The sequence below is a fragment of the Vanellus vanellus genome, assembly GCF_965231255.1.
Source record: "Vanellus vanellus genome assembly, chromosome: 6".
Lineage (NCBI taxonomy): Eukaryota > Metazoa > Chordata > Aves > Charadriiformes > Charadriidae > Vanellus > Vanellus vanellus.
Genome location: NC_138911.1, coordinates 6,875,415 through 6,891,489, shown reverse-complemented (window position 1 = coordinate 6,891,489; position 16,075 = coordinate 6,875,415). Strand labels below are relative to the sequence as shown.

The window sequence follows — 16,075 nt, the reverse complement described above, 5'->3', positions numbered from 1 at the left end:
AGTCCTGCAAAAATACAGCAGTGTGCTTAAATGTTACCTTGGAAAGGAAAAAGCAAACAGGTATGCACGCTTTTTCTTTTTCTACATAACCTGTAGCTTTATTTTCCTTTCCTATTTTGTGGTCCTGCAATGGCATTCCACTTCTTCCACTGGAATATGAAACCTGTCATTCTTTGGTACTCCGTGAAGACACAGAAGAGGCACGCGTGACAACTTTTAGCTTTTTTATTAAAACAGGTATAAATCAGTGCAAATTCCTGGACCAACATGGTTTAAGATGGACAGTGCTATGAAGCAGAAAGTAGCACTACATAAAATTTGCTTCTCAGATTTTCTTATTCTCATACCGTCATTGTCCAGTTCACTGGTTCTACAGGAAAGTTAAAGCAGCTGCTCTAACTTCTGAATCTTTAGACTTTACTGAAGTCAGAATAATGCTACTTTGAAGGTATGTTTAAACATGTATTCTTATCACATGTCTTTTGGAAAAATCTTAAGATTTATGAAATATTGCTGAAGACTCATTTTTCTCCATAGGCTCATCTGTCTAAAGTCAGAGCAGGCTATTTAAAATTTCAATCACTTGTAACAGAATGGTAGTTCCTGCACCAGTCATAGACACATCTGGATTTTATTCCAGAAACATTCCACGGTTCCAGCTGCTAAAACACTTTTTCTCGCTGGAAACCAGTCTGTGAGGATTTAATTTTGTTCACCTGCAAAATTCCATTCATATGACCTTTTCATTGAAACGCACACGCAGCATCCTTCAAACTGAGAGGAACTGGCATTAAAATGAATCACAGAAAGGAGAGAGTACATCACTGTCACATTAGCCGGCACTTTTGAGACCTGTTGAGAGCTATTCTCTTTCAAAGCAAAAAATAAAAAGGCAGACAAATCAAACATAAAGAGTTATAGCCTTAGAATAAATTAAGAGTATATAAATACATATCCTGAAATGGTCTCCTAGTCTTTTCCAGAAAAAGATCATGAAGTATGTCACGCTTACATCAATTTAACACAGAAGGTAAATGCAATGCGTTAGCCCCACACATAGGTTAAATTGATGCCAAACAAGAGACATAATAAAGCACATGCTTCACATTTCATGCAGGCAGAACAGAAACACTTTATATATATATATATATATATATATATATATACGTATTCCATCCCCAGGGGCACTCGGGGTGCACAGAAAGATATGCACTCCCTGTGTGGTGTTTTTAGCGTGTAAAGACGGGTCATGTTAAGGCGGGGGGGGGAACAAGGAGAGGGTATTTTCTAATGAGCTTGCCATAATTTTGGCTGGCCTCTGAGGGGACACCCCCGCCAAGAGGCCTGGTCCCTTGCGCCGGCGGGCGGACACCTGCCAGCCCCCGCAGGGGCCCACCGCCGGCCTGCGCCGCCCGCACTCCTTCGCACATCCGAGGCGATCGCTGCGATGGCTCCCGCGCCACTCACAGGGAAGCCGCGGACCGCCACCGTCACTAAACCCGCCGCCGCCGCCGCCACCCTGCGCCGCCATCTCACCCCCTGTCAGTGCCAGCGCCAGCCCCGCCCCTCCGCACCCCGCCCCCCCCTCGGACGGCTCTTCCGGTAGCGCTGCGTCACTTCCCGTGTGGGCCGCGGCGAGGAGAAGATGGCGGCGTTGGGTGAGCCGGTGCGGCTGGAGCGAGGTGAGGGCGACTGCGGCTGACGGGCGGACGCTCCCTCACCGCTTTCCGCCGCGGGCGAGCTGAGGCGGTGGAGTTGCTGCCCCAGCCGGGCCCTGGGGCGCGTTGCCGGGGGTCTGGTCCGAGCCCTTGGGGCGGCCTTCCCCATCCCTCCCCATCTCCCGGCCTGAGGCCTCGGGGAGCGGCCCCCCGCCGTGCCGCGGCCGCGGGGGAGGTGAGAGCGGGCGGCGATGGCGGTACTGCTCTCTCCGGCCCGCCGCAGGGCACGGGCGGCTCCTCTCCGCGGGGGACAGCCAGAGCGCAGCCCTGCGGTAGCTGCTTTGAAAACGTTTTATTTCGCTTCTGGTTCTTTCAGTGTGTCGGTGGGACTTGGTTCTTCGGCTTTTCTTTATGTGGCAGCCAAAGGTTTTTCTCGCGTTTCAGTTCGTGGCTGGGTTTCCATGGATGCGCTCGCCCCAGCCCTTCTGTAGAAGTGTCTGCTGTGCCTTCGCTAGTGTCAACCCTTCTGCCAGCTCTTAACTCAGCCTGCTAACTCCTTGCTTCTGTTTCTGCCCTGGGAAAACTTACTCTTGAACGATTCGTGAAGATGAATTCTTAGCTTTAAGTGCGGTCTGTTAGGCTGTGTCCTAGCAATAACAATGTACTTGGTTTTTATAGAACCGTAAAATGGTTTGGGTTGGAAGGGACTGTGAATATCATCTAATTCCAACCCCCTGCCATGGGCAGGGACACCTTCCACCAGACCTGGTTGCTCAAAGCCACATCCAACCTGGTCTTGAATGCCTCCAGGGATGGGTCGTCCACAGCTTCTCTGGGCAACCTGTGCCAGTGTCTCTCCACCCTCACAGTGAACAATTTCTTCCCGATATCTAATCTAAATCTCCCCCCTTTCACTTGAAAACCATTACTTCTTGTCCTATCTTTACACTCCCTGATCAAGAGTCCCTCCCAATCTTTCCTGTAGGCCCCCTTTAGCTATTGGAAGGGGCTATAAGGTCTCCCCGGAGCCTTCTCTTCTCCAGGGTGAACAACCTCTACTCTGTCAGCCCATCCTCATAGGATAGGTGCTCCGGCCCTCTGATCATCTTTATGACCCACCTCTGGATGTGCTCCAACAGATCCATGCCCTTCTTATGTTGAGGTCCCCAGAGCTGGATGCAGTACTGCAGGGAGGTCTCATGAGAGTGGAGTAGAGGGGCAGAATCGTCTCCTTCGACCTGCTGGCCAGAAGACAACTCACACGTGCAGGTGTCCCCCTACGCTTGTTCGTGGTTCTGCTCAACTCTATTACCCTCTCACATTTATGCTTTCATCGCGATTTATAGTCTTTGCAAAGTATTCACAATACAAATTGTGTGTAACTATAATTAGTAGGGAAACAGATAAAATACAAAACATAGTTGGGTATTTTTCCTGAAGTATGTTTGTGTCTCTTACCCAGGGCTTTTAAGAAACAATGATAAACTTCTTTCTGGGTGGTTCTTCAGAATGTGCGAAGTCCACAGTAGCTCAGTGAACACATGCTTACGTAACGATATATACAATTGGTTTACTAGTGTGTATTTAGGAAAAGAGGGATGGGAAAATGGAATTTAAATGAGAAATGAATACTGAGAATGAGGAATACCATTCTTTAAAAGGAAGGCAGTTAAGAAGAGCGTAGGTGTTTGGATGAATTGACTGTTTTCCCACTGCCATTCCCATGGGGACCACCACCGTTGCTCGCAGTGCTAGGTGCTTTTTTGTATATGTATAACACTCTGTGTACACCCACTTTATTGTGTTTGGTACTATCACGTGTTACCTACCACAGAATTCAGCTTTTCTGTTTGCCTAACCCTCATTCCCATTCCACAAGTGAACCACTTGTAATGTGTGAGAGAAGGCCTGTAAATAGTGACTTATGTAAGGACTTTCCCTCCCACTCCGCAGCTCATCTACCCTCCCTACTACAGAGCTTGTTAATTAGGGCAGCTGCTTTGGCAGTGGATTAGTTGCTCTTGGTAGGTCTGCAGAGTTAAACCTCGGGCAGCATCCTTCTCCACCTCATTACCCTGCCACTATGCTCTGTCCATGAAAACAAACAAATCTGCAGTTACTTAGGGATCAGTGGAACAAAGGAGCTATTTAGTCTTCTGCCATATTGGTCTTTTTAAGAAAAGAAGAAAAAGGGAGCACAGTATAATGGACCTACAAAAAGCAAGAGCTTTATTTACAGAAATTAATAACCTCTGTAATTGTTTGGGGTTTATGGCAGATAACCTGATGATGAATCATCATCAGCTTGAAAGTGAACATCACTAATGTTGTTGGCATATAGCTTAAGAAAAGAGAGAATAGTGTAGAAAATGAGCGGATTTAAAATGGTTACCATATGCTTACAATGAGGGCAATTGAAAATTCTCCCTGTCTGTTCTCTCCTCCAAGCTGCATTGCAAACATCACCACCACCCAAATTCACTGGAGGGCAGGGATGAAACAACATTTAACATTTCCGAGTTATTCTTATGGTTCAGTGGTGATGTGTGATAACTCGACATACACCTTAGGAATCCAGACTATTTGAGCATAAGCGGCAGAGGTAGTTAATCACGAGTATCTATGAGGGCGCTGCATTTTTCCTTTTTCTGTGTGTTGTTCACACATATGCTTGGAGTGGTGGCATCTTGCTGGCTTTTTTTCCGCGTTCTTTTAGTTTTAATGTATCTCTCTTTTCAGGACTTCAATCTAGTATCCTGTGATCACAAAAAATGACTTTTGAAGAACGGGCAACTGATATGAAAAGGTTAAAAGAAAATCTGTCTTTTAGTTATGTGTGGCTTCCATTTTACAATGACTTTTATGGCTTTTTAAAATCACCTACTTCTGGAGTTCTACATCAATCCTTGTTGAAATGTATCACTGAAACAATTCTGTAGTGTTCATTTCAGCCTCTGGTGCTGAACAGTTGGCCAAACTATAGTGCTAATATTGCAAGGAAGACAGCTTTTAGCTGATCATATCCCGAGCAGTAGTTCAGCAAGAAGCAAACTGCATCAGCAGAGCAGTCAACAATCTTTTCTTGAAAGTGAAAGAAGGTGTGTTTTGCTACTTGTTCCCAGCCAAACTAGTTTCCAGAGCAGTAGTGCTGGGAGAGATTGAATCTTCAGCTTTTGACTAAGTGCCTAATGCAGTTCAGTAGGAGAAAGTTACGCTCATTTCACTTTCAGACTGGAGTAATGGGGTCCTGTCCACAGGGTAAAACAAAACAGCCGTTGGGAGAAAAAGCGTCCTGATAATGGGATCCATTGCCAGGTTGGATGGGGCTTTGAGTAACCTGGTCTAGTGGAAGGTGTCCCTGCCCATGGCAAGGGGGTTGGAACTAGATGATCTCTAAGGTCCCTTCCAACCCAAATCATTCTATCATTCTGTGATTCTATCTACCTGAGCAAGAGGCACAGCGTGATAGAAGTTCTGTAGAGTGCTGAGGACCCAACTTTAATGCTGTGTTTGTCTGCTTTGGGTTTTTACTTTACAGCAGCAGCTTGGTCCTTTGATCTGAAAGCCCTTTTTTATTAAAGTGCATCTTCTGCTTTAGTTGCATTTAAAAGGAGTCCAGTTCTGTGTATCCCAGTCACTTTTTGACAAGCTGACTCTGTGCTCTTAGTCTGTGCTTTATGAAACACACAGCTGGTTCCCAAACTAGCCAATTTTACCATAGGGTATAAAATGCTCTGTAGCTAAACATTTAGCCTGTCAGGACATCCAAGTAAGAAATATATAGATAGTTTATTGAGGAAACATAGAGATCAAAAAAAAAGAGAATAAATTAGCAAGTGGAGTTCTGGAGTCTTGATTTCTGGAGCTGTTCTTTGGATCGGTAGATTACTGTCACCCTTCAAAGTTTCTTGCAGTATCCTAATCAAACAGTTAGGTAACAAGTTCGTGCACATTACAGCTTAACAAGGTTCATGGACCGCAGGCTTGAGAACGGCTGCGTAGAACTGTGCTGTTTATATGCATGAAATAGTCATTTGTCTGCAAACATCTGCAAGTATTTAAATGAGAGCTGTATTGCAATTTACATACTTACTAGACTTTTTTCATGAATATATGGAGTGTTGCAGGATTGTAAGTGCTGCTATTACCATTTGTTGATCATTCTACTTCAAGCTGTTCAGTGCGAGACTTCATGAAATTAAGATAATTTGTACTGCTGTTGCTGAACACAAGGATTACTAAGAATGTTGGTGACTGCATCATAAAAAGATTGAAAGATTAAGAAACAATCACATCTAGAATATCTTTATTTTCACCAACTATTTTGTATGTTAAATACAAAATGTGTGTTAGGAAATTAAAAGCTTTAGAAGTATTTTTTTCATTTTGTAATTGTACAGGTAGCAAATATGTGATACAGATCGTCTGTGTGAAATGAGTTCTTTTAGTAATAGCTAAAATGTATATTTTGGTATTTCTTTACGTTAGATAACTGATGCTTCTAAAGCTTGGAAATGCTTGCCAAAAAAACGCCAAGTTCTCATGGCATGTAGAAACCTTCTGAAATAATTTGTCTTGAGGCTGTAGCCATAGTATTGGATGGTCTTCCGTGAAGGATTTGTTTCCAATCTGTGGGCGACCAGCGTGTGAGGTTAAGTCATACCTTGTTTAATTGACTGCACCACCTGATGTCAGTGTAGTAGTTGGTAAAATGGGTCTGACTGATAATTCACAGAAGTGGACAGAACATCACTGTGGGTTGTCTCTTGCCAGTGCACTTCACCTTTATTTCAGAACATACACCCCGCTGTCTTTTCATCCTGTTACGTAAATTCTTTGTCCTTACACTTGGCCTTTTGGAGAAGTTCATGGCTATCGCACGTCTCCTGTGCTGACGTGATGCCATTGAGTAGACGTGCATTCACATGAAAAATGATTGCCTAAAGGTTAATTACAGAAAAAAGGAAGTAATGCATTTGGGATATAGCAGTGTCCCAGACTTCATCCTTTTTCTAAAATAACCTGTGCCTTATTTATATAGTAGATTAATCACTGCTTCTTTGCCTTTGTGATAATGAAGGTAATCCTTTCTATCTGCTTTTCTGAGAGACTGTTCTACTTCTTCTGTTCCAGGACTTGCGTGATTCAGAATCATCACTAATGTAATACTTTGGAAGTACAAGTGAGGGTTATGGATGTATTTTGCTCTTGTAGAGCTGCCAGGAGCATGTCACATAGCGTTTGATGCCTGTCTTGAGTTGTACTGGTCTGGAATCAAATCTTTCACGGGGAGTTCAGTTTCATAAAGCAGCATCTGCATTTATATGCACAACATGAATTCTTAGGGAAAATTTTCTAGGAAAGAACAAAGACGTTTGGGGTTAGGGATTCTAGGCTACAGAGATGCTCCCTCTCAACTGAGAATATCAAAAGGAGTTTGGTTGTTTTTCTAAGCTCTTTGGGGGATGGGGAGGGGGAAATAGACTATCTAGAAACAGATAGTTGTCAGCCCTGTTGTAGGGAAAGTACCGAGTGTACTCTTGTTGAACTGTTTTGTTTTTTTTTAATATAAAAGAAATGTTAGCATATTTGATGATATTCTAGCTGGTCTTAACAAAATGTTATCTATGCAGTAGTTAAATTATGAAGTAAGCATATGAAATGTTGATAGTGCATATATCAATGAAATATTTCAATCTTTAATTTAGATTTAAGATTTAAACTTCAAGGAAAAATCAGGTTCTTTGTAATGTGCATATGGCAGCGATACCTCCAGATATTTTACAGGGTTGGGTTGCTGGGGTTGACTTAAATAGCCTGAAAATACAGTATTTTATTTTAACATTTTGTAGATACATAGTTTTGTAAGAGAAATGAAAGTAATACATAGTTTTAAGGCATATAAAAGCGCACACACACACGTGCACAGACTGCTCCATTAACTTAGTTAAAAAAAAAATCACAAACCTTGACTTTCCTCAGGAATTCCTCATTACTAGTGCTTTATTTTTCTGTAGACATCTGCAGAGCAATTGAGTTGCTGGAGAAATTGCAGAGAAGTGGAGAAGTGCCACCACAAAAGCTACAGGCATTGCAAAGGGTCCTTCAGAGTGAATTCTGTAATGCTGTAAGAGAGGTAAGTCAACTTGACATAAGCAGTTCCCTTGAGTTAAAAAACAGTATGTTTTACTTTTCCTTTTTGTGCTCAGTGCAATAATCTGATTTTATTTTTACAAGCTGAATTTGATTTACAGAGCTTAATAAAACAAGGCTTATTTTTAGAAGTTCAAAAGAAAATAATTTGGGATAGCATAGGTGTATTAAATAATGGCTTAGGAGCAAATAACTTTAGAGGTTATTTTGAGAATCTGCCATTACTGGCAGCTAGGAGGCTTGGGATGTAATAATAGACAAAGTACCAATTGCCTCTGTTTCTTGTAAGCCAAATCCGCATCGCCTTGCACACCACCTTGAGGTGGTGTGCACCACCTCATTTTCATTCCAGATACTCTTTCAGAGATTGTTCGGTGATTGAATATGCCTTGCCATTGCTGTTGGTGCTACCACTGATGGTAACACCTGGAGTGAGTTAAAAGATCTGTTTGTAAACACAGGGGTCATCTTACTGTTTTCATCCTATGGGAGGACAGGGAGTTCATTACTTAACAAGTCCAAATGATGGGCAGGTAGATGTGAGGATGTTAGTTAGGCCTCAGTGTAGGCACCTCCTTAGTATTAGTATTCATATTGCCTCTGTGTTTTCAATACCCTTTTTTTTTCTGAAGATATTCAATTAGTTGCCTCGCTTGAAGAAAATTCAGGGTTTTGCAGGGAGGGATGGGTTGTCAGGAGAGATTTGAAGAGCTGTCCTTGAGTGATTTTCAACACATGCTTATTAAAGCGTTCCAGCTTGAATCAAATGAAAAGATAGTCATGCACATCTCCTGTCAGGTGTGTTAGACTAGCTGTAAGCATTTCTGAATTCACAGTGAGGTCTGAATGCTGTGGAAGGAGTGAAGGTTTAGATTGAGAACTAGATATGCATGGATTAACTGAGCAATAAAGATGCTGAGAGAGTTGTTTGTTCATAGTACAGTAGATTGGCACTTGAGACCTTGTAGTGAATCAGGGAGTAACTTCTTATTAGAGGTGTGTACTTTTTAATTTACATGTTTTTGAGTTGTACCTGATATTTTGTTACATTATCTAAGCAGAAAATTATCTGTTTTCCCCATACCTAAACTGTTTTGTCTCTAAAGGTGTATGAACACGTATATGAAACTGTGGATATCAGCAGTAGCCCAGAAGTTAGAGCTAATGCAACAGCAAAGGTAAAAGCCAAATTGTAACTTGTGTAAAATACAGTAGTTTGTTACTTTATAAGCAGAAGATTATTTAAAATTCAGAAGGATATTATCTAGATGTCTGATAAAATGGATAAGCTTAATGGGTTATTAAAAGGTATAACAAAAGACCTGTTATTTTTAAGTTTCTTCTGTTTTAATTTTATTCTTGGAGTTCTAAATTTTTTATGCTAGTGTTGGTATCTAGGGAATGAATCTAATTTGTCTTAATATTTAAGGATTTCACGATAAAAATACTTTTTCAGCCTGCTCACTGTGGCTAGCTAAGGGGTCTATATTTAATTTCTCATAAATAGGAAAATCTTGTTTCTTACAGGCCACTGTAGCTGCATTTGCTGCTAGTGAAGGTCATTCCCATCCCAGAGTGGTCGAACTACCCAAAACCGAAGAAGGTCTTGGTTTCAACATTATGGGAGGCAAAGAACAAAATTCCCCAATCTATATCTCTCGAATTATCCCCGGCGGCATAGCTGATAGGCATGGAGGCCTGAAACGTGGAGACCAGCTGCTTTCTGTAAACGGAGTGGTAGGAACTGGTTTTCACTTTATGTAGCAGTAACTACTTGTTTCCACTTGGGGGCATACAGAGAATATGCATCTTTTAACCTTGGCAAAATAGTTTCTTTTTCTCCTTGCAAGAACAACTTGCTTAGGTTGTGTGCATTGAGAGTTATGGGATTATGCTTCGGTTATCAATCTCAACTGGGAACTGTACTATTTATGTCAGTATTTCAGATTCTAAGGGGTTGTATAAATTTAGTCAAAGTATTGTTTTGTGACAGTAACTGCCGCTATGGCTTCCTCTTTCATCCAAGTTTCACGATGCAGATTTTAATTAATATAGTTTTCTGCACCTTCTAAGGTAAGTAGAAAATTATGCTATGTTGCGGTAGACTGACCAGATTCTTATTATCCCAATAAAAATACTGCCGCACAATGAAAGTGTTAATAAGGCAGAAGTACAAGGTGGTGGTATCTTCAGTTGTGTGGTATTTTTTTACTTCCACTTAAGTGTACTGAGCTTCAAAAATAGAGGCTTTCTAGCATATTTTAAGGAATATATGTCGAAAGTGCAGTTGTGGATAATTATTTTTAATGTGTCTTCCTCTGAAGAGTTAGAATGCAAAAAGCAAAACACGGGGTGACTGGAAAGAAGAGGCTATGGACAGGCTTTGACTTGCAGCAGCTGCTAGTCAATTTAATGTAAATGTCTCTCAAACCATTGCTTTTATTTACAGAGAAGCTGTATGCTAGCTTAAACTTTGTTTTCATCATTACATTTGCCAGGCTGATTTTTACTTTAAGACTGAGGGTCGAACTAAATCCTGTGCTCTTTAGCTCAAGTGGGTTTTTTTGACACATGAAAGGAGTGCTGGGTGTCTGTACTCTGGGAAAGCCCTGCTAGCACAGATCTCTGACATACTTAGCTCTCGACTATTACCTGGGAGTCCAGCTGCCCTTTTCAGGAGATGTAATAGAAATGGCCATAGTGACACAACTGTCCTTGGCGTGTTATTTTGAAGCATTGAGGGACAGGCGTGGAACTGTCTTCAGATGAGGCCTTCCTCACCCACCGACCCTCTTAAAGAAAACAAAACCACACCACCACCCAAACCGGAGCCTGGTCATCAGATAGTTGGTATAGCTAACAATGACTGCGGGCGTGTGCATGCACATGTATAAATATATATATATATATATATGGTGAGTGAGTGCATAAAATACTGTTGAGAATGCTAACGTGATCTCAGAAGAATCTTCTTCTGATGCTTACAGATGGAGTTGTGTCATCTTAATCTATATGACAGGCATTTTCGTGTAATTGTAATTTCTAATTTAATAAATGAAAAAACCAAACAAACAAAAAAAAAAAACATTGCCGAGACTGCAGTGGCTGTACCTTAAAATAAGGTGGGTTTTTTTTTCAGCTGGGAGATTTCAAGTGTGCTCCAAGACTTTAGGTGTTTTGATGTAATTAAACATAGAACTTTATAAACCTTTTATTACCAATTTTAAACAGAACAGCCTACACATCCACTTGAATAACAAAAATAAAAATATTCAAATGTATGTGTTATCTAAGTCTCATAGAAGAGAAATAACTTGGGTTTTTTTAATTGTTGTCTTTCTTTCTGTAAGTAACTTTATAGTAACGGGGAAACCCTCCAATCAACAGGTACATCACCTGCCTTCTAGCTTCTAATAGCTCCAGTGGGAGGTAGGCTTGGGGTAGTCCCATCATTGTGTTTAATAAGTTTGGGAGAAATAACTTTTGCTGATAAAATGTATGCTGTCCAGGAATGTGCAACGGATGCAGTTGTTGAGAACTGTTGCTTACAATTTGTAATTAGATGAATCAAATATAACCCTAAGAAATTCTGAGAGTTGTTTTAGGAAAGTACTTTTGTTCTGTTCTTACTAAGTTGGGTTAGGCTATTCTTAATCAGCGTAGAGGAAATTAACTTGAATACCTTGCATTTACTGAGACGTGGGGCACTAAGATAAGCAACACACTGCACGTTAGCTGCTGTGTTGCAGGTGCCCAGTATGCACTGTATTGCCTTGTTGTAACACAGGATAACATCAAGCAGGCAGCTACCTTGCGGTTGTCTGTGGCAACTTATTAGGCGAATTGAGGGTGACTTATGAATTTAAAATGCATGCCAAAAGAAGGAAAAAAAATCTTGAATTTTAAAGCGTACTTCTGAAGTTGTTGATTTTTAAGTGTAATTTAAAAATTGCCTAATGTTATCCTTATTTCACTTACTCTATGTGAATACAGAATTTAATTGTTCAGCATAAACCTAACCAAAAGTTTTGCACTACTACTTTGTTAATACTAATTAGTATATTTATCATCACCTCTTAATGATTTGCTGAAGAATAAATCCTGAACTTGGGAGACGTTGTCCTTGGGCAGTCTTCAAACTAGAATACTCCAGTATTTCATTATATAGAAGTTGTAAAAACATGAAAAAAATCTGTTTTCAGTGTGTGTCTTTACTAATACCATACTTAATGGTTTATGCTTTGCAGAGTGTCGAAGGTGAACACCATGAAAAAGCAGTAGAACTGCTGAAGGCAGCTCAAGGAAAAGTTAAATTGGTTGTGCGATACACGCCAAAGGTCCTGGAAGAAATGGAGTCGAGATTTGAAAAAATGAGATCGGCCAAACGCAGGCAGCAAAATTAACATTGTATGCAATAACTTAAAGAGAAATATATTCCATTTACATTTTGTAGTTTTCGTTGTGACTCAGTTGATCCAGTGCCTGGGCTGCAAAAGTCCCTGTCCTTTTCATAGAATCACAGAATGATTGAGGTTGAAGGGACTCTGGAGATCACCTAGTCTGACCCCCCTGCTCAGAGGAGGCTTAGCTAGAGCAGGTTGCTCAGGACTCTGACAAGCTGGGTTTTTAAGCATCTCCAAAGGTAGAGACTCCAGAAGACCTCTGGGCAACCTGTTCTAGTGTTTTGATCTCCCTCACACTACCAAGGTCCGTTCTTAGGTTTAAATGGAGATTTCTGTATTTCCATTTATGCCCATTGCTTCTTGTCCAGTCACTGGATGCTACTGAGAAGAGTCTGGCTCTTTTTTTTTTACTTCTCCCTCTCAGGCATTTACACATCTTGATAAGGTCAACCCTGAGCCTTCTCTTCTCCAAGCTAGACAATCCCCGTTCTGTCACCTTCTCCTTGCCTGTCAGATGCTCCTGTCACCTTTGTTGGCCCTTTACTGGACTCGCTCTTCTATGTCCATGTCTGTATTGAACTGGGGAGCCCAAAACAGGACCCAGCGCTTGAGCTGCGTCTCACCAGGGCTGAGCAGAGGGGAAGAGTCGCCTCCCTCAACTTACTGGCAATGCTCTTCCTAATGCAGACCAGGAGACTGCTGAGCTGCTTTGCCGCCAGGGCGCACAGTGGCTCGCGGTCAGCGTGGCATCGTTCTTGGCCAAGCTGCTTTGCAGCTGGTCGGCCCCTCTGCCTGTGCTGGCGCGCGGGGTTGTTCCTCCGCAGGTGCAGGACTTTGCACTTTCCTTCGCCGAACTTCCTGAGATTCTTCTTCGCCAGTTTTTCCAGCCTGCTGAGGTCCCTTTGGATGGCTCGCTGAGAGTGTGCTCTGTCCCATCACCCCTGTTAGCAATGAAAATGTTAAGCAGTATGGACCCCAGTACAGCCCGCTGGGGTGCATTGGTACTGACTGGCATCCAGCCGGACTTTGTGCCACTGATCACAACAACCCTCAGCAGTTCAGCCATTTTTTAGAATGTTTTCAATCCCCATATGTTTCACAGTTTAAGAGGAATGTGTACTTTTAAAATGGCCTAAGATACCCTGAAAAAGCATATATGTTGATATTTCTGTTGATTTTTTTTTTTTAATAAGTCTTTCATGTCAGACCTTTAAGCATGAAAGTGAATTTACAGATTTTTTTCAAAGGCATTTGATAAGACGTACTTGTACAATTGGTATCCCTTTTTTCCTGTTTTCTTTTGGCATTACTTAACATAGGATCTGCAGGTTTTCTTGCTGAATGATTTCGGTAAAAAAGATTCTTATGTAGCAGTATTTTGGCACTTTTCTTAAGAATATGTTGTATATCAACTGCAAAACCTAATCATGATCTACTGTGTAGCTGATAATGATACCAGATTTTGTAATGTTTTGGTGAGTACATTATTTTTACACTTCTGCTAAATTGTAATTCGTTACTCTGGAAATTGTATTACCTCACCTGTAAATAATTTACAGTTGGTGTTCTCATACAATGATTTTGTAATAGCTGACACTTACAAATTTGAAACAATCATTCCTGTAACTTATATTATTTTTTACTAATTTTGATGCAGCTAAGGGGAAAAATATAATTGTGTATGCAGTTCTGGATTGACTCTCTAGATGTATTTTTATATTCAAAACCAGAAGATATATTAACGCAGTGCAAAAGAATTCCAGATGTTTCCCTGACTTTCTGCTGTTTAAAAGAAATATTCGTCTTAATTGTCATACCTCTCTTGTGGTTTTAGTATATTCTGTTGGAGTCTTATCTATAGAGTGACGGTCTTGGAATAGTTAGTACCTAAATTATTGATTATTACCTTTATAAGAGTAAAACGTTCTGAGGCTTATATGCCAGGTTACCCTGACATGTGAATTTGTCTGGGGTTTTATTACTGACTGCTTCTGACTTGGAGGATGCTTGTTTGTACTATGGAAGTACTACAGCACCATTGCTGTAAAACTTTATGGGGAACGGTGCTGTGGTGGTAATAAGGAAGAGTCCAGGCATAAGAAATTAATGTCTTATCTCAAGCGTAGTTGGTGGTGGCACGGTTTTTGTGTGCCGTTTTGAAGAAACTTCTGGACAGAGGTCCACTTGGAATCTACCAGGTTTGAGGCTGTACTTGTGTAGTTTAGGTTTTGGGTCCTTTTTATTTTTTTAAAGCTTCACCTTTTGTTTTATATCTAGAATTAACTTGATTGTCTACTGGGTGTCTGTTCACTTGTATGGCAGCTATGAGTGCATCCTAATTGACTGTTAGTAATTTGATTCTTAGAGGCTTAAACTGAAAAGTGCAGTTCTTAACGATGTGGCTAATCCCTAGTCTTTTCACGGGGAGCAGTATGAGCCATTGTGAAATAATTCAGTATGTGAAAGAAAGGAAAAGGTTAGGGATCTAAAAATGACAGCGTGAAGTTTGTGCTTTATCAGTTGATCTGTTGGAAAAGAAAAAAGTGTGATTGCTACAGGCAAGTAAGAAATGTGATTGCTTTCTGCATGTTTGTAAGCATGGTAAGCCTGCACAGAGAAATTTGGGTTTTAAAAATACTGGTAGTTGGAAAATACAGTATAAATATTTATCAGTTAGATGACATTGAGCACTGAATTGCATGGTTGATTGTGTCATAGGCCTCTTTCAAAAGGCCTCATGTTACTGATGCAACCATGTTGTTGAATTGTATATTTTTATGGAACAACTAATGTTTAAAGTATTGAGACCAAAATCACTAGTTAGACCAATTGTGGATGTGTTTTAATTTAATTGTAAAATAGTAGAGATTTGTTTTAGAGCTATATATAAATATATATATTAAAGAAAGGTATGGATACAAGATAGAAATGTGCATTTTAAAACCTGTATCCCTTGTGTTACTGAACAAAGAGGTGTGTTTTGTTACTCTACGGAAATATTTACTCTAGTGCAGCTAGAGCTGCTAAATGCAGTAGCATTTTCATTCTGAATTGTAGCAGTTGGATACAGTTTGTCAACGACTACAAAATGTGGGGAGGTATATCTGGACATATAAGCTGTACGTCTAGAATTTAATAAAAAGTTTTTAAAAGTCTACAAAAATAAAATTCCGCTAAGCAGGCAACTCATTAACTTCTTTAATACTATGAAAACCCTATAACATTAAGGAAAGGGTGGATTAAAATATGCCAAGAAACTTGATCTCTGTTACTACTGAGCAGTGCCTGTACTGTGTTAATATGCAGTCCCTACACGCTTGGCATACGTGGGTATGCAAACGGATTAAGGAGAGGTGTCATTTCTGCAGGTAACTTCTGCATCTATTGCTGCTGTGAGGGATCTTTTGGGTTTTACAAACACAATAATAAAAGTTAAATTTCATGTGCCTTGCGTTTGTGTGTTTTTCTTCTGACTTTCCATTTTGAGTACTGTTTTCAGGCTGCTGTAACTGAGTGTTTATAATCTCTAGGGCATAACATAAACACCCTGCATGCCTGTGGGCGTCCCGAGAGAAAAACTTTAAATCTCAGACTAGTTTGTTGTCCTGATTGCTTACGGGTCCTCCCTTCTCTGTCCCGGTCTTCTGTGATTTGTTGGGGAAGAAAATCGGAATGCCGTGAAGTATCTATATAATACTCTGGACCTTCTGCATTTTTGAGACCTCCTTAGTCTCAGCTGCATAAACTTGCATTGTGCATATTGTTCCGAGTCAGATACTACTTTTAATTGTTTGAAGCGAGTATCTCAAGTAATGAGATGTTGAATTTCTGTAATTCCTTCTTTAAAGACCTTGTAAGGTT

General features: G+C 40.7%; 1 protein-coding gene across 1 annotated transcript; it reads left to right on the top strand.

The window, feature by feature from the left end:
• The first annotated feature begins 1,636 nt into the window (after positions 1 to 1,636).
• Positions 1,637 to 15,660, top strand: LIN7C (lin-7 homolog C, crumbs cell polarity complex component). Its single transcript, XM_082485679.1, has 5 exons — positions 1,637 to 1,682; positions 7,676 to 7,794; positions 8,918 to 8,989; positions 9,339 to 9,548; positions 12,059 to 15,660. The coding sequence occupies exons 1-5, from the start codon at positions 1,646 to 1,648 to the stop codon at positions 12,212 to 12,214; spliced, it is 594 nt and encodes a 197-aa protein (XP_082341805.1). The 5' UTR covers positions 1,637 to 1,645; the 3' UTR covers positions 12,215 to 15,660.
• Positions 15,661 to 16,075: the final 415 nt, after the last annotated feature.